Below are 18,726 nucleotides of genomic sequence, written 5' to 3' on the forward strand. Positions count from 1 at the left end.
AGGTGTTGTTGAATGACAGTAGCAATTCAAGGATAAACCTATTTAACAACTTTGTTTCTGCTATAGACCTTATCTGAGGATATAGCAAGTGTGTGTAACTGGGAAGTGTATAATGATACAACAATGGGGGTGATCCAGTTCCCCAGTCCTGACCGCTTCATTTTCACTATGTATGTCCAATCCTTATACACTTCCATTCCCCATCAAGAAGACCTCAAGGCCCTCCGCTACTTTCAGGACAATAGACCTCACCAGTTCCCCACCACCACTACCCTCCTCCGGTTGGCGGAACTGGTACTCACATTTAATAACTTCTCTTTTGGCTCTTCCCACTTTCTCCAGACCAAGGGTGTAGCTATGGGCACTCACATGGGCCCCAGCTGTGCCTGGCTCTTCGTTGGTTATGTGGAACAGTCTGTGCTCCAAACCTATTCTGGTACTGCTCCCCAACTTTTCCTTCGCTACATTGACGACTACATTGGTGCTGCTTCCTGCACCCATGCTGAGCTCGTCAATTTCATCAATCTTACTTCAAACTTCCACCCAGCCCTCAAATTCACTTGGTCCATCTCAGACACTTCTCTCCCCTTTCTTGATCTATCGGTCTCCATCTCTGGAGACAGACTGTCCACTGACATCTTCTACAAGCCCACTGACTCTCATAACTACCTCGAATATACCTCTTCCCACCCTGCCACATGCAAAACTGCTATTCCCTATTCCCAGTTCCTCCGTCTCCGCCGCATCTGCTCCCAGGATCAGGCTTTCCATTCCAGGACATCTCAAATGTCCTCTTTCTTTAAGCATCGTGGTTTCCCTTCTACCGTCATCAATGATCCCCTCACCCACATCTCCTCCATTTCCCGCACTTTGGCCCTCACCCCATCCTCCCGCCAGAACAACAGGGACAGAGTTCCCCTTGTCCTCACCTACCACCCCACCAGCCTCCAGATCCAGCACATTATCCTCCACAACTTCCACCACTTTCAACATGACCCCACCACTAAGCACATCTTTCCCTCTCCACCCCTCTCCGCTTTCTGCAGGGATTGTTCCCTCCTCAACTCCCTGGTCCACACATCCCTCCCCACAGATCTCCCACCCGGCACTTATCCCTGTAAGTGTAAGTGCTACACCTGTCCCTACACCTCCTCTCTTGCCACCATTCAGGGCCACAAACAGTCCTTCCAAGTGAGGCAACACTTCATTTATGAGTCTGTTGGGGTCACCTATTGCATCCGGTGCTCCTGGTGCGGCCTACTCTACATCGGTGAAACCTGACACAGATTGGGGGACCGCTTCGTCGAGCACCTCCGCTCCGTCCGCCACAACAGACAGGATCTCCCGGTTGCCACCTACTTCAACTCTGCTTCACACTCCCATTCAGATATGTCCATACATGGCCTCCTCTACTACCATGATGAGGCCAAACTCAGGTTGGAGGAGCAACACCTCATATAACGCCTGGGTAGCCTCCAGCCCCTTGGCATGAAGATTGAATTCTCCAACTTCCAGTAATTCCCTCCCCTTCCCTTCCCCTATCCCTATTTCACTCTGCCCCCTCCTCCAGCTGCCTATCACCTCCCTCATGGTTCCACCTCCTTCTACTACCCATTGTGCTTTCCCCTATTCCTTCTTCACCTTTCCTGCCTATCACTTCCCTGCTTCTCCTCCCCCACCCCTTTATCTTTCCCCTTACTGGTTTTTCACCTGGAACCCTCCAGCCTTCTCCTTCCCACCCTCCCCCCACCTTCTTTATAGGGCCTCTGCCCCTTCCCCCTTCAGTCCTGATGAAGGGTTCCAGCCCGAAACGTTGACAATCTTTTCCACGGATGCTGCCCGACCTGCTGAGTTCCTCCAACGTGTTGTGAGTGTTGCTTTGACCCCAGCACCTGCAGAGTATTTTGTGTTTGGGGCGATCATTATCTGTTTAATGGGAATAAATGAATGAGCATCAGAGAAAAGGTTCTCATATCCCCAGACGGAATTATAAAGACAGAATCAGAGTCAGATTTAATACTTGATTTATTTGAAAGCAGGTTTTCTGATCATTTGTTTTGCAGGATATCGAGTTGAGTAATAATACCTTTGCTCTGTACTCAACTCAAATCAATCAAATCAATAGCTAGGGAATCAACTACCAGATTGTTAGGAGATTATAAAGGAGAGGTGTTCCCTGGTAGATGGATCAGTGTAAAAGAGCTGTGAAGAATGGAATAAAGCTTTTAGGAAAGTTAAGTAGTGTTACGCCTATTCACCCTTCATACAATATAAAAAGAGCTCAAGCCATAGTAAGAAACATAGTGAGAAGGGCAAAGAAAATGCATTGCAGGATGTACTGTGATAGCATTGGGAAAGAGATCCAGCTGGGGAAGGTTTAGGGTATGATACGGAAAGTGGGGAGAGGTGGAAATCTTGATGCATTGCCATTTTGTGTGTGGGGAAGAAGGTTGCAGTTACTGACACTTAAAAAAAATCAGAATTATTAGCAAAAACATAGGTCAGTGTACATAGTTCAGCCAGTGTACATAGTTCGGCCAATTTAAGTAAAGAAGAGAGATCTTTTAAAGAAACAGTTTTGGCCAGCAATCCTCAGATTGTTGAGAGAAAAAAAAGAATGTTCCAGTTCCTGCTTGGATGTTGAATTTACATTGTCTGAACTTCAAGAGGCTATTAATAGTGCTGGTCAGACAGCATCTGGGAAGGATGACATTTGCTATAATACATTTACACTGTTATCAGGTTCATAATTTATGTTACATTTGAAATTCTTTAACACAATATGGATTAAAGGGTGACCTCTTGATTCCTGGAAATTAGTGGTTGTTATTTCTCTATTGAAGCTTGGTAATGATCAATCAGATCCTTCTTGTTATAGACCTTCACGTGTATAAGATAATAGAATGAAAGGCTTCCTTATTTTGTGGAAAGCAGTGAAAAATTAACTGTATACCAATTTGGATTTTGTAATGGGAGAATGACCATGAACTCTGTGTTAAGTTTGAAATCTGATATTCTTGAATCCTAAGTTAATGAAGAACCAGTGGTGGCAGTTTTCTTTGCAGTAGTGAAAGCTTTTGATATGTTATGGAGTCAAGGATGGGTTCTTAAACTGGAGAAGATGGACAGTTGTAAAGTGTGGAGCTAAGCTTTAGCACAACAAGCTTCAGCAAGAAGAGGTGGGGGAAAAGGTGAGTTTCTGCCAAGTTCTTTTTCATTCTTTATTGTTGCAGAGTTAGAGAAGTGCTGAATGACAGTCAGGGGAGTAGCATGCACCACTTGCAGTATGTGGGAAGTCAGGGAGACTTCCAGTGTGTCTGATGACTATATCAGTGAGAAGTGCATCGGCAGATCCTTAGGAAACTGTGGGGTTGATAGACAGGAGTGACAGAGAGGCAATTACACCTAGGTTGCAGGAGGCAGGTAGCTGGATGGCTGTCAGGAGAAGGAAAGAGAGTAGGCAGTCAGTGCAGAATACCTTTGTGACCATTCCCCTCATTAACAAAGTTACTACTTTGGATACTGTTAGAGGTTGGGAGAGGGAGAAGGACGACATACCAGTGGAAAGCCACAGCGGCTGAGTCTCTAGCACTGAGTCTGGCAACGTGGCTCGGAAGGGAAGAGAGGAGAAGAGGAGATCAGTACTGAAGGGATTCATTGGGTTGGTGAACAAAGAGGAGATTCTGCGGACCTGAACAAGACTTCCACATGATACATTTCATCAGAGGTGTCTTGAATCAAGTTCACAGCATTCTAAATGGGAGGGTGAACAGCCAGATGTCAAGGTGCGCATTGGTACAGCAGAGCTAGGAAAAGGGATGTGGTCCTGATGAGAGAATATTGGGAGCTGGGCAGGAAGCGAAAAAGCAGGACCTCAAGGGTAGTCGTCTTTGGATTGCTTCTTGTGCCGCATGACAGTGAGGGTAAGAATAGGAGGATACGGCAGATGAACATGTGGATAAAGATTTGGTGCAGGGTTTCAGATTTGTGGATCATTGGGATTGCTTCTCTGGAAGGTATGAGCTTTACAAAAGGGCTGAGTTACACCTGAACTTGAGGGGCACCAGTCAGCGTGTCCTTGTACACCGATTTGCAGAGTTGATTGTACACTGTTGGGGAGGGTTTAAACTAATTTACCACGGGGATGGGAACCAGAGTGTTAGGTCAGATAATGGGGCAGTAGAAGCAATGTGCAGACAGACTGTCAGGCAAGATAGGGCATAATGCCGTCAGTTTAGATTAGATTAATGTGAGAAATATTAAGAACAAGGTTGATGAACTTAGAGCATGGATCAGTACATGGAATTACTCTGTTGTGACCATTACTGAGACTTGGCAGTTGCATGAGGTGCCGTGGTAGTGTAGGGGTTAGCATGCCACTGTTACAACTCGGGCGTTGGAGTTCAGAGTATAATTCCAACGCTGTGTCAGGAGGTCCATTATTATTACTGAATATATTGTGTTCACTCACAAATGACAAAAGAAAAATATAAGCAGAGTGAAGCCAATGCCAACTGGCCATGGCATTTACTATCTAAGTACAGATGTGTACACCAGGTCTCTGAGGATTTCATAATGTATCATCCAGGGTCATGAATTCTTGTAACCATCTAGTAAGCACCTGTGAAAACATCTCACTGCTCTTGGATTGTAAAGCATCACTTGCTACTTCACTTCCAAGTGAAGATAATCATTATGGATGAGGTTTGAATAGTTGACAGTCAGCATTGCTTGTAATGTGTGGATAAAATTTTTCCATGTGGCAACTTGGGTTTGCATGCCATAGGTTCCCCTGTATCTGTGGCGAGGACACAGGACTCTACAGCACAGGAACAGGCTCTTTGGCACACAGTGAGGTGCCGAACGGATTAAAGTAGGAATCAAATATACAACTAAACTAATCCCCTCTGCCTACATAATGTCCATATCCTTCCAATTTCTGCAGATTCATGTGCCTATCAAAGAAACTCTTAAATTCCTCTAATGTATTTACCTTCACCTCTAACCCTGGCACCAAACACTCTGAACACAGTGTGAAAAGAAATTGCTAGGCATGTCTGCTTTGAACTTTCACCTTTTCCTTTCCACCTTAAGTGCATGCCTTCTGATATTAGACATTTCAATCTGAGGAAAAATATATTAGCTCTCTACCTATGCTTTTCATAGTCTTATAAATCTGTACCTAATCTCCCCTCTGCCTGTGCTGCTACAGTGAATACAACACAGGTGTTGTCCCACCTCATTTTAGTAAACCTCCTTTGAAATCTTTCTAAACCCTTCCATTGATGGGGCAATCAGATTTGAATGCAATACTCCACATTAAGCCCGACTACCTTTTGATAAACCTGCAACATAACTTCCTGGCTGATGAACTCAGTGTCTCAACTAATAAAGGCCAGCATGTCATACACCACCTTTACCATTCTATCAATCTGTATATCTGCTTACAGGCAACTATGGACTTGGTTCCCAGGATTAACCCACTGAGTGAAGAAGTTTTCCCTCTTATACTTTTCCACCTTTCACCCTTAATCCATGACCTCTAGTTCTAGTCCACACTAATCTCAGTGGAAAATCCTTTCTTGCATTTACTCTAGCTACACTCCCCCATAATTTTGTTTACCGCTATCAAATTTCCCCTCAATCTTCTATCTTCCAAGGATTAAAGTCCTCTTCTATTCCATCTTTCCTTATAACTCGGGTCCTCCAGTCCCAGCAACATCCTTGTAAATTTTCTCTGTGCTCCTAGCAATCTTATTTACATCTTTCCTGTAGGCAGATGACCAAAACTACACACAATACTCCAAATTAGTCCTCAACTTCAACATAACATCCCATCTCCTATATTTGTTACTTTGATTTATGAAGGTCAATGTGCCAAAAGCTTTCTTTATGACCCTATCTACCTGTACCACCACTTTTGAGAAAACATAGGCCTGTATTCTCGTATCCCTTTGTTCTACCACACTCTTAAAGGCAAGTGCCCTACCATTCACTGTGTAAGACCTACCCTGGTTGGTCCTACTGAAGTCTACCTTCTCGCAGTTCCTTGCTTTGAATTCCATCTGCCAATTTTCGGCTTCTTTTTCCAGCTTGTCCAGATCCCACTGCAAGCTTTGATAATCTTCCTTGCTGTCCACTACACCCCCAATCTTGGTGTGATCAGCAAATTTGCTGATCCAGTTAACACATCATTACCCAGATCATTGATGTAGATGACGAGCAACAAGAAACCCAACACAGATCCCTGCGGCACACCACTAGTCACAGGCTTCCAGTCAGAGAGGCGACCCTCTACTATCACTCACCAGCTTCTCCCACAAAACCAATGTCTAATCCATTGTGCTACCTCATTTTGAATGCCAAGTGACTGAACCTTCTTGACTAGCTTCCTATGCAGGACCTTGTCAAGTGCCTTGATAAAGTCCACGTAGACAACATCCACTGCCTTGCCTTTATCCACTTTTTTAGTAACTTCCTTGAAAAACTCTATAAGATTGGCTAGACATGACCTATCATGCACAAAGCCATGCTAACCATCTCTAATTAGTCCATGTCTATCCAAATATTCATATATCCAGGTCTTTAGAATACCTTCCAAAAACTTTCCCACTACTGATGATAGACTTATTGGCCTATAATTTTTTGGTTTATTTTTAGAGTGTTTCTTAAACAGAGAAACAACATTGGTTATCCTCCAATTTTCCAGTACCTCACCTGTCACTAAGGATGATTTAAATATCTTTGCCAGGGCACCTGCAATTTCTGCACTTGCCTCCCACAGGGACCAAGGGAGCATCTTGTCAGGCCCTGGGAATTTATCCACCCTGATTTGCTTCAAGACAGCAAATACCTCCTCCTCTAATCTGTATGGGGTCTATGACCTCACTGCTGCTTTACCTCACTTCTATAGACTCCATGTACTTCTCTGGAGTAAATACAAATGCAAAAAAAAATCCATTTAATATCTCCCCCATCTCTTTTGGCTCCATGCAGAGATTACCAGTCTGATCTTCCAGAGGACCAGTTTTGACCCTTGTTTTATTCTCAACATATCTGTAGAACCCCGTAGGATTCTCTCTCACCTTGTCTGCTAGGGAAACCTCATGCTTTCTTTTCGCCCTTCTGATTTTTTTCTTAAGTGTTCTCTTACCTTGGTGAGACCCATTGTAGATAGAGGGGCTGCTTTGTGGAGCACCTTCCCTCTTCCTGTCACAAAAGATGGAATTTCTCATTTTAATTTGACTTCCTATTCCCATTCTGTCATGTCAATCCTTGACTTCCTCAACAGCAACAGTGAGGCCACTCTCAGGTTGGAGGAGCAACACTTCCTATTCCATCTGTGTAACCTCCAACCTGATGGCATGAACATCAATTTTGCTAACTTCTGGTAATTTCTACCTCTCACCCTTCTCTTTTTACATTCCCCACTCTGGTGCCCTCTTGCCCCTTCCCTCTTCTGAACCTGCCCGTGCCTCTCTCTGGTGCCCTTCTTCCTGTGGTCCACTGTCCTTTCTTATCAGATTCCTTCTTCTTCAGCCCTTTAACTTCCATCTATCATCCTTAACTTCTTACTTCATCACCCATCCCCACCCACCCACCCAGCTACCCCTCACCTGATCTCACCTATCACCTGTCAGTTTGTGTTCTTTGTCCTCCCCGACCCCCTCCTTCTGGCTTCGATTTCTTTTCCAGTCCTGATGAAGGATCTTGGCCCAAAGCATCGACTCTTTATTCCCCTCTATTCATGCATCCTACTTGCAGAGTTCCTCAGCATTTTGGGTGTGTTGCTCAAGATTTCCAACATCTGCAGAATCTCTTGCACTTATTATTCCTTTTCCAGTGATGTGAGAATTGCCTGTCTATAGTTTCCAGGATCAGCCCCCTTTCCCTTCTTGAATAATAGAATAACATAGTTACTTGTCAATCCTTTGGGGTCTCACCTGTGCTAAAGAGGACGTGAAAATCTTGGTCAAGGCACCAGAAATCTGATATCCGTAAGATATAGGAGAAGAATTGTGCCACTTGGCCCTTTGAGTCTGCTCCACCATTTCATCATAGCTGATCCAATTTTCTTCTCAGTCCCGAACACCTGCCCTCTTCCTGTATCCCTTCATGCCCTGTTTATTTTAATGCCTTAAATGTTTATTAATTTTAATGTTTATTCAGAGACCCAGCACTACCTCCTTTATCTGAAACTGCCTTACATATAAGCATGCTCCAAACTGATTTCCCTTTCTTCTACGTCCTTCTCCTTAATAAATACTGATGCAAGCCCTTCCACTTTGTGTGGTCCTACCTAGGTCCTAGTTATCCCATTTCTCTTGATGCATGTATAGACTGAACAAGGACTTTCTTTAATCTTACTTTCCAAGGACTTTTCATTATGTCTCTTGGCTGTCCTAATCCCCTGCTTGAATGAAGAATGAGTAACGAACTGCAGAAAATGTGAAATAAAACAGAAATTGCTGGAAGTATTCAGCAGGCTAGGAAATACCTGTGGAAAGAAAAATGGTCAGAAATTCATGGAGGTGACTTTTCATTGAAATAGAGAAAGGTTATCATTGAGACAAGGTTTGCAATGTACAGCAAGAAGGGTGGAGAGATGGATTTTTTTTAATTAAAGGAAAGGAACTGAAGTCAACAAAAGTGAGATCAGTAAAAGATGAGCAGAAATCCCACTGGGGACAAGAGCAGAGCATCTTCACTTTGGCTGGTAGTGGAGGTGTGTTGGCAATGTCTTGCCTAAATGGTAGCACATTTGGAACTGGAGCTGAGAGTCCATTACATCAGACCTTGCCACATCACTGGGATGGAGGGTGAATGAAGACAATCGTCCACTGTTGTCTGTCTCAGTGTTTTGTGCAAATAACCTTGTTTTGTGCTTTACTCCACAGAGATTGATGCTCCTAAAAACCTACGTGTTGTAGCTCAAGGTTTCAGTAAGCTGGAACTGGAATGGGAGAACAGTCAAGCTGACATTGACAAGTATCGGGTGGTCTACAGCACACTGGCAGGAGGCCAGTACCATGAACTGTCTGTGCTCAAAAGTAAAGGGCCAACAAGCAAGATTGCACTGACTGGTGAGTTGCAGAACTTGTGACATGCATCATGTCATCCGCACTCTTTTGGCGCTCCATGGGACAGAGGGAGATAGGGACTGAAGTCTCAATCTGTTAGACAAGAGCACTCAGTGCAATCAATAAAATCTCATGTTTTGATGATGATGCTGATACACCAAGGTGCAGTCGTTGATGCGAGGATTTTAGTGGTGCTTGCAGTGTTGGTGGTACAAGATACATTGTCAATAAATGGAGTGGTGGTGATGATTCCAACATGGGCAAAAGTCGCATTGCGGATGGTGAAAAAAAGCAGGAAAGGCTGGATCTGGGTCAGACAGTGTCTGAGGCAAGGGAAAGGGTTTATGATTCAAGTAGATCACTGTTCATTATGACATGAGGTTAACTGGCATGTAATAGCATTCCTGCTGATGGTGTCACTGGTACACTTGAAGATATTGGTACCATATCTGCTGCTAATTGTATCATTAACAGTAGCATGATTAGTGACAGTACTAATTGTAGAAATGGTTGTGGTAATGGTACTAATGATGTCAATTGCAGTGGAGTTAATGTTTCTCCTGTTGGTGGAAACAAAGCAGATCATTGCTAGACACTGAATTGCATTGATCGCATTTACAGAAGGATGTAACTCATGTGGGAACAGGTACAGGATATTACACTACCAAGTGAAATAGGCAGGTTAAGTTATAAGGAAAGATTGCACTTTGTGCAGCTGAACTCCCACGTATTTGCTTTTATTTGTGATTCCTGTTAACCTACTTCCTTTTCCCCACTCCCTTCATTTCTGGAAAATTATATCAACTGCAGATGCTTAAAATTGAAAGCAAATTGGAAAATATTGTAAAGCCTCAGTAGACCAGCATCTATGGGAGGAGAGATTGTCAATATTTTAAGTCAGCCGCCTTTGTCTCTTATTCAATACCAGCCAGACATGAAGAATCCTGTGCATTCATCATGTTTTGTCAATAAATATTTCCAACTCTGAAGGACCAGAGATGATATTTCTCTCTATAAATGCTACTGCTTAATTGAACGTTGGTTTACTCTACCTATAAAGCTGTAGCGTTTTGTGCTGAAATTGTGGTTGTGTTACACCCTTCTCATGCTGTCACCTTGCATGGCTCTCTGTTTCATCTGCAGATCTATCGCCCAATACTGAATATGGTATCGGAATATCGGCTGTTAAGGAGATGAAACAAAGTGTTACAACCACCATGAATACAAGAACAGGTAGATTCCCTGCACTACTTTATTTGTTCCAATTCCACCTTGTGCTTCCATTGTCACGTGTCCAGCAACAATGGATATGAAATTGAGTCATGTTTTAGAAACAAACAACGATATTTATTAACCTCTACTCAAATATATAGAAAAATAAACAAACTAGCTTAACCAGAAGTTAACCGTTATGCGGCTATATCGAACAAACAGTTGAACTTAGAAATAGGTCTTGAAGTGGTAAATTCGAACACAGTCTTAAAGTAGTCAGTTGAAAAGTCCTAGTGCTTTTTACAGTCTTTAAGGAGAGACTTTACTGCAGCAACAATTCCTCTGAAGAAAATGATGAATCTGCCGATCACAGTCAAGCGATGCCAGCAACAATGTGTTTGCACCTTAAAATAGAAAGTAAAAACTGTAACACACTTTGGCGGGCTTCCTTAAATACCATGCTTCTTTAAATACCATAGGGAACATGCCATCGCATGACATAACATCACCCCACGGTCATAAGACAATTACATCATCCCACTCAGAAGACCATTACATCATCCCACTGTCCCGTGATCAAACCAGGGGCATGTAACACCTCCCCCAAAAAAGGGAAAATTTTGGTCTATCATGAGCAAAATTTTAACAACAATTTACAAAAAAATATACAAATGTATAAAACCTACAACATACACAATATACATAGAATTATCATACAGCACCTTGCAACTAATGTACAGTCAGAGTGTTACAAATATTAAAATTCCACTCAAAAATATTGTAAATTCAACATCGGGACAGACATTTGGCAGTCACATTATCTTTGCCTTTAATATGAGTTATCAAAATATTATACTTCTGTAACATCAAACTCCAATTCAGTAACCTTCTATTTTTGTTTTTCATCTTACTCAAAAATACTAATGGATTATGATCGGTGTTAGCTGTGAGTGGTTTCTGAGTTGCACCAACATAACCATCAAAATATTGTAAAGCCAAAACAAGGGATAATTCCTTTTCTATGGTTGAATAATTTCTCTGATGCTTATTAAATTCCTTAGAAAAGTAAGCTACTGGACGATCAACCTCAGCACCCTCATCCCTTTGGAGTAACACTGCTCCTGCAGACTCATTAATCTCATCCCTTTGGAGTAACACTGCTCCTGCAGCCTCATTAATCTCATCCCTTTGGAGTAACACTGCTCCTGCAGCCTCATTACTCTCATCCCTTTGGAGTAACACTGCTCCTGCAGCCTCATCACCCTCATCCCTTTGGAGTAACACTGCTCCAGCAGCCTCATCACTGGCATCCACAGATAATGAAAAATGGTTTTTCAAAGTCAGGGGACCTGAGCACAGGTTGATGACATAGCATAGTTTTCAATTTATCAAATGCCCTCCTGACAAAGCACTGTCCACACAAACTTTTCACCTTTCTTCAAGAGGTTGGTTAATAGGAGGGCAATGTCAGCAAAGTTCTTACAAAATTTTCAGTAATATCCTACCATTCCCAAAAATCTTCTGGGAGTCTTTTTACCAGTTGGAGTGGGTACCTCTAAAATTGCCTGAACTTTTGTCTGAATAGGAGCTAATCTACCTTGACCCAGAACATAACCAAGGCAGATCACAGTGGCATAACCAAATTCACTTTTAGATAAGTTAATAGTTAGGTTAGCTTTTGAAAGCCTTTCAAATAGTTTCTCCATTGCAGTAATATGCACTACTCAAGTGTCATTTCCTGTAACTAAATCATCACTATAGGCATCTTATCTTTTAACCCCTGAATCACAAAATTAATCAGTCTCTGGAAAGTTCCTGGTGCATTCTTCATTCCAAACTGTAGAACAATATATTCATATAACCCAGATAGTGTTACAAATGCAGAAATCTCTCTACCGCTATCCGTCAGTGGAACACACCAATACTCTTTTAACAAGTCAATCTTTGTAAGCAACTTTGCTTTTCCAACTTTGTCCACACAATCATCTACCCTAGGGATTTGGAAATGCATTTGTTTTTGTTACAGCATTCACCTTCCTGTAATCAGTACAAAACCAGAAACTACCATCTGGTTTAGGTACCATGACACAAGATGAACTACAATTCGAAGTAGAAGGTCTAATAATATTATTCTCTAACATATACTTAATTTCTTATTCAGCAAGTGCACACTTTTCCATGTTCATCCAATATAGATGTTGCTTTATGGGTTTGGCATCTCCAACATCTACATCATGTGAAGCTACTGTGGTTCTTTTAGGAATGTCTGGAAATAAATCACTATATTTAAAAATTAACTGCTTCATCTGCTGCCTCTGCTCTGGCTGTAAATGAGCCAATTTCACATCAATATTTTTCAGAATTGTTGAGTTTGATAATCCGGCAGAAATAACGTTTGGTTTATAATGAGTTTCAAGTGAATCATCCATTAAATTCCCAGAGGGATCGGACTCATTATTATTGACCACAACAGTCATAGTAGCAGACTGTTTCTCATAATATGGTTTTATCATATTTATATGACAAAGCTGTGTTGGCCTTCTTCAATCTGGTGTTTTTACCACATAATTTACATCATTAACTTCAGATATAATCTCATAAGGACCATGAAATTTAGCTTGTAGAGAGTTTGTTTGCACCGGGAAAAGAATCAACACCTGATCTTCAGGCTTAAATGACCTCATTCTACCTTCCTTGTCATACCAAGTTTTCATTTTCTCCTGAGCAAATTTTAAATTTTCCCTTGCTAAGCTACAAGCTTTTTGTAATCTTTCCTTAAATTTTAAAACATAATCCAGCAAATTATAATGTCTTCTTTGTTAATCCACTGTTCCTTTAATAATGCCAAAGGTCCTTGAACTCTGTGCCCAAACACAAGTTCAAAAGGACTAAAACCTAGGGATTCCTGCACTGACTCCCTTACTGCAAACAAAAGTAAATGAATGCCCTCATCCCAATCTTCATTTTCAACACAAAACATCCTAATCATGGTTTTGAGGGTAAAATGGAACCTCTCTAAGGCCCCTTGTGATTCAGGGTGATACACAGACGATGTAATCTGTTTGGCTCCCAGCTTATAAACTATCTGCTGGAACAATCCAGACATAAAGTTACTACCTTGATCAGATTGGATCTCCTTAGGCAATCCAAAATAAATAAAGAATGTTATAAGAGCCTTTATTACAGTTTTAGCCATTATATTCCTAAGAGGTATTGTCTCTGGAAACCTAGATGTGGTACACATAATAGTCAGCAAATATTGGTGGCTAGCTTTAGTTTTTGGCAATGGGCCTACACAATCTACAATAATTTTGGAAAATGGTTCACCAAATACAGGAATAGGTTGCAGTGGAGCCACTGGAGTAACTTGATTAGGTTTACCCACAACCTGACAAGCGTGACAAGTTTGACAAAATGTCGCCACATCTTTTATTAAACCAGGCCAGTAAAAATATTTAAAAACCTTGTTCACAGTTTTCTTCACACCTTGATGGCTAGCCAAGGGCATACTATGAGTCAAAGTTAAAATCTCATTCCTATAAACTTTAGGAACTACTACCTGGTGAACAACCTCCCATTCCTCACTTGCAGGAATTGTATGTGATCTCCACTTCCTCATTAACACTCCACTTTTAAAATAATATCGTACTGGCACCTCTTCAACTTCACTATCTGGAAGAGCTTGTTCTTCTAATTTGTCAATCTTGGGGTCTCCACTCTGCTCTGCTATAATTTCATTCTGAGACAGACACAAATCTTCATGGTCAGACTTACTACAATAATCTTGATCAAACAATGAAGGTAAGAAAGTTTCTGACAAATCATCAAAATTTGAGTCCCGAATTGAATGGTCATGGGTAGCAGACCCATCTGCACCAGCAATCTTTTTGGCCATAGCTCAGGTTACAACACAGGAGGAATCCATGTTAGAATCCATTTTTGGTTCATCAGAGATGGGCTTAATTGTCAAATGCACTTCAGGAAAAACTTGTCCATCTGCTAGGTCATTCCCTAACAATAGAGAAACATCATTCACGGGTAAACTGGGTTGTAGTCCTACTTTAGCAAGTCCTGAAACTAACCCTGACCTTAAAATTACTCTATGCGGATGTACAGGCATAAGGGCACTCCCAACGCCTCGTATATAGTTTACCTCACCAATGTCAGACTCATTACTAAATTCTAGAACACTGTCTAACATAAGTGACTGAGAAGCTTCAGTACTTGGCACTGGAGTGGACTCCTCTTTCAAGGATACAAAACTATGCAGTGAACCACAATGGATTTAAGATATAGAAGCAGAATTAGGCCATTTGGCCCATCAAGTCTGCTCCACCATTTCCTCATGGCTGATCCATTTGTGTCTCAGCCCCAATCTGCTGTCTCCTCCCCATATTCTTTCATGCCCTGACCAATAAAATGATCAGTTATAAAATGATCATATCCCCTCTTCTCTTAACTTGGTCTGACCCTGACAAAGCTTCATTTGAATTTCTCGAACCCTGTGGATTTACAGGTGTTTCAATATGTTACACGCTGGCATCTGGGACTGCCTCCTTCTCCTTCTTCTTCAGTCGGAAACAGTTAGCTATTACATGACCAGGTTTCCTGCAATAATTACAAATAGGACCCAAAGGTCTTTCCTTCACTTGTTTCCCTTCCTCCTTACCTTTCTCACTAACTTCTGATTTAATTTCTGGTCTACCCTGACTATCCATGCTAATTTTTTTCTTAAAAGTTCTACCTGGAGGAAATTAACACTTATGGATTAAAACATACTCATCTGTTAATTAGCAGATTCTTGCAATGTAGCAGTGTCCCTCTCATTCAGGTAAGTCCTTACGTCAACAGGGATGCACCTTTTAAATTCCTCCATTAAAATCAACTCTTTCAAGGTATCATACTCCCCATTCACATTTTTAGAGGTAACCCATCGCTCAAAACATACAGATTTATCGTAAGCAAATTCCACATAAGTTTGGTCCATAGATTTCTTCAAATTTCCGAGCAACTATCTCAAAATGCTGGAAGTATTTATCAACTTCTGCCTCATTAAATGGAGGCGCCAATTTAACTGCCTGACTAGCAACAAATGGTTTCCTGGAACCGGAAGACTGATTCTCAGACCTTAACTGCTCTATCACTAGCTCAAATTCCTTCTGTTTATTTGCAGCTTCTAACCAACTTCTTTCCAAGTCAGCTTCTAATTGTTTTTGTTTTAACTCAGCTTCTACTCTAAGCTTCTCTAACGCTACCTGTTCCATGTGTAACTGGATCGCTTCCTTACTGGCAGGGAACCTATCTAACTCTGTTTCGTCAAAAACTCCCAAATTTGTATAGAGTTCCACGATTTTCCTCTGAATTACTGGCTTAGTTAGAAACATAGAAACATAGAAAATAGGTGCAGGAGTAGGCCATTCGGCCCTTCGAGCCTGCACCGCCATTTATTATGATCATGGCTGATCATCCAACTCAGAACACCGCCCCAGCCTTCCCTCCATACCCCCTGACCCCCGTAGCCACAAGGGCCATATCTAACTCCCTCTTAAATATAGCCAATGAACTGGCCTCAACTGTTTCCTGTGGCAGAGAATTCCACAGATTCACCACTCTCTGTGTGAAGAAGTTTTTCCTAATCTCAGTCCTAAAAGGCTTCCCCTCTATCCTCAAACTGTGACCCCTCGTTCTGGACTTCCCCAACATCGGGAACAATCTTCCTGCATCTAGCCTGTCCAATCCCTTTAGGATCTTATACGTTTCAATCAGATCCCCCCTCAATCTTCTAAATTCCAACGAGTACAAACCCAGTTCATCCATTCTTTCTTCATATGAAAGTCCTGCCATCCCAGGAATCAATCTGGTGAACCTTCTTTGTACTCCCTCTATGGCAAGGATGTCTTTCCTCAGATTAGGGGACCAAAACTGCACACAATACTCCAGGTGCGGTCTCACCAAGGCCTTGTACAACTGCAGTAGTACCTCCCTGCTCCTGTACTCAAATCCTCTCGCTATAAATGCCAGCATACCATTTGCCTTTTTCACCGCCTGCTGTACCTGCATGCCCACTTTCAATGACTGGTGTATAATGACACCCAGGTCACGTTGCACCTCCCCTTTTCCTAATCGGCCACCATTCAGATAATAATCTGTTTTCCTATTTTTGCCACCAAAGTGGATAACTTCACATTTATCCACATTAAATTGCATCTGCCATGAATTTGCCCACTCACCCAACCTATCCAAGTCACCCTGCATCCTCTTAGCATCCTCCTCACAGCTAACACTGCCACCCAGCTTCGTGTCATCCGCAAACTTGGAGATGCTGCATTTAATTCCCTCATCCAAGTCATTAAAATATATTGTAAACAACTGGGGTCCCAGCACTGAGCCTTGCGGTACCCCACTAGTCACCGCCTGCCATTCTGAAAAGGTCCCGTTTATTCCCACTCTTTGCTTCCTGTTTGCTAACCAACTCTCCACCCACACCAATACCTTACCCCCAATACCGTGTGCTTTAAGTTTGCACACTAATCTCCTGTGTGGGACCTTGTCAAAAGCCTTCTGAAAATCCAAATATACCACATCCACTGGTTCTCCCCTATCCACTTTACTAGTTACATCCTCAAAAAATATTATGAGATTCGTCAGACATGATTTTCCTTTCACAAAACCATGCTGACTTTGTCCGATCATTTCACCACTTTCCAAATGTGCTGTTATCACATCCTTGATAACTGACTCCAGCAGTTTCCCCACCACCGACTAGGCTAACGGTTAGGCTAACCGATCTATAGTTCCCCGGTTTCTCTCTCCCTCCTTTTTTAAAAAGTGGAGTTACATTAGTCACCCTCCAATCCTCAGGAACTAGTCCAGAATCTAACGAGTTTTGAAAAATTATCACTAATGCATCCACTATTTCTTGGGCTACTTCCTTAAGCACTCTGGGATGCAGACCATCTGGCCCTGGGGAACAGTTGTAACTGTCAATATTCCTTTAAGGTCCAACCTTCTAACAATCTCTAATACATCACTGTTTTTCACCTTCGCTAATACCACTGGGGCTGGTGACAACAGAAAGCTGTCAATATCCACTGCTGCTGATTACCACACACAAACCAATCAAACAAAAGGAATCAAATATTTCCCCTTTTCCAATCAGATCTATAATTAAACAAGCAATTAAGCCCAAAATCGGAACAGATCAGGACGAGCCCCCACTTTTGTCACGTGTCCAGCAACAACGGATATGAAATTGACTCAGGTTTTATAAATGAACAATGATATTTATTAACCTCTACTCAAATACATGGAAAAGTAAACAAACTAGCTTAACCGGAAGTTAACCGTTATGTGGCTATATCAAACAAACAGTCGAACTTAGAAATAGGTCTTAAAGTGGTAAATTCGAACACAGTCTTAAAGTAGACAGTTGAAAAGTCCTAGTGCTTTTTACAGTCTTTAAGAAGAGACTTTACTGCAGCAACAATTCCTCCGAAGAAAATAACGAATCTGCCAATCACAGTCGAGCGATGCCTTGTTGAAGCAATAACGAAGAAATAAAGTAACTGACCTTTACTCTCAGGAGGGTGGACACTGCACAAACCATCCTGATCTTGCAGGGGTTTAACTCAAATGTGCCTGCACAATTTCCCAGACGATTCCGATTCTAAACAGTCCATCACTTCCAAAACACCGAACGTCGTTAACTTTACCCAATCCTTCGGGTTCTCGTATTTTAGTAAGATATTCACTGTCCAATACTAGACTGTAAAGGTAAAACAAAGGTGCAACAAACAAAAACTGGCAGCGATTGGCGAAACTGCCGACAACAACGTGTTTGCACCTTAAAATAGAAAGTAAAAACTGCGTTACACTTTGGCGGGCTTCCTTAAATACCGTAGGGAACATGCCTTCATGTCAGATAACATCACCCCACGGTCGGTCGTGAGACAATTACATCATCCCACTGTCCCGTGATCAAACCAGGGGCATATAACACCATAACAACAGAGACTTCAGGAACCATTCAAAAATCGGGCAGCATCTTAGTAAGATGAAACTATTATCATTTGAGGTTCGAGACCAGCTCTCCCTGACATGCAGAATGCTTCAAGCATATTTTGTTTAGTTTAACTGAAAACTTCTGACTTCCACTTTGAACTATTTAATATTAATTTGCAATCAAGTGTGACATGGGGGGTGGGGGGTGCAGTTAGGGCAATTTCCAGAGGTGGAATGTGCAGGTAGTTGGGAGTTTGAGAAAAGATGTTAATGTGACCAAAACTAATGACAGGAGAGGACTGGTGTTATCTGGGGAGGCATCTGTGGGAGATGCAACAGGTACAGTGGTACAGTATCCATAGCAGGTACAGACACTGTATTAGTGTAGGTCACTCTCAACATTAAAGCTCACAGTAAGCAGTGGGGAATGGTG

The 18,726-nt window shown here is 42.0% G+C and overlaps 1 protein-coding gene across 1 annotated transcript in view; it reads left to right on the plus strand.

Moving 5' to 3' along the window:
- Positions 1 to 18,726, plus strand: part of tnr (tenascin R (restrictin, janusin)) — a 165,619-nt gene that overhangs the window by 38,209 nt on the left and 108,684 nt on the right. The window contains exons 6-7 of the mRNA XM_072274562.1: positions 8,898 to 9,083; positions 10,224 to 10,313. Of these exons, the coding sequence (XP_072130663.1) occupies positions 8,898 to 9,083; positions 10,224 to 10,313 (276 nt within the window). The remainder of the gene's footprint in view (positions 1 to 8,897; positions 9,084 to 10,223; positions 10,314 to 18,726) is intronic.

This window comes from Mobula birostris, chromosome 12, assembly GCF_030028105.1.
Source record: "Mobula birostris isolate sMobBir1 chromosome 12, sMobBir1.hap1, whole genome shotgun sequence".
Taxonomy (NCBI): domain Eukaryota; kingdom Metazoa; phylum Chordata; class Chondrichthyes; order Myliobatiformes; family Myliobatidae; genus Mobula; species Mobula birostris.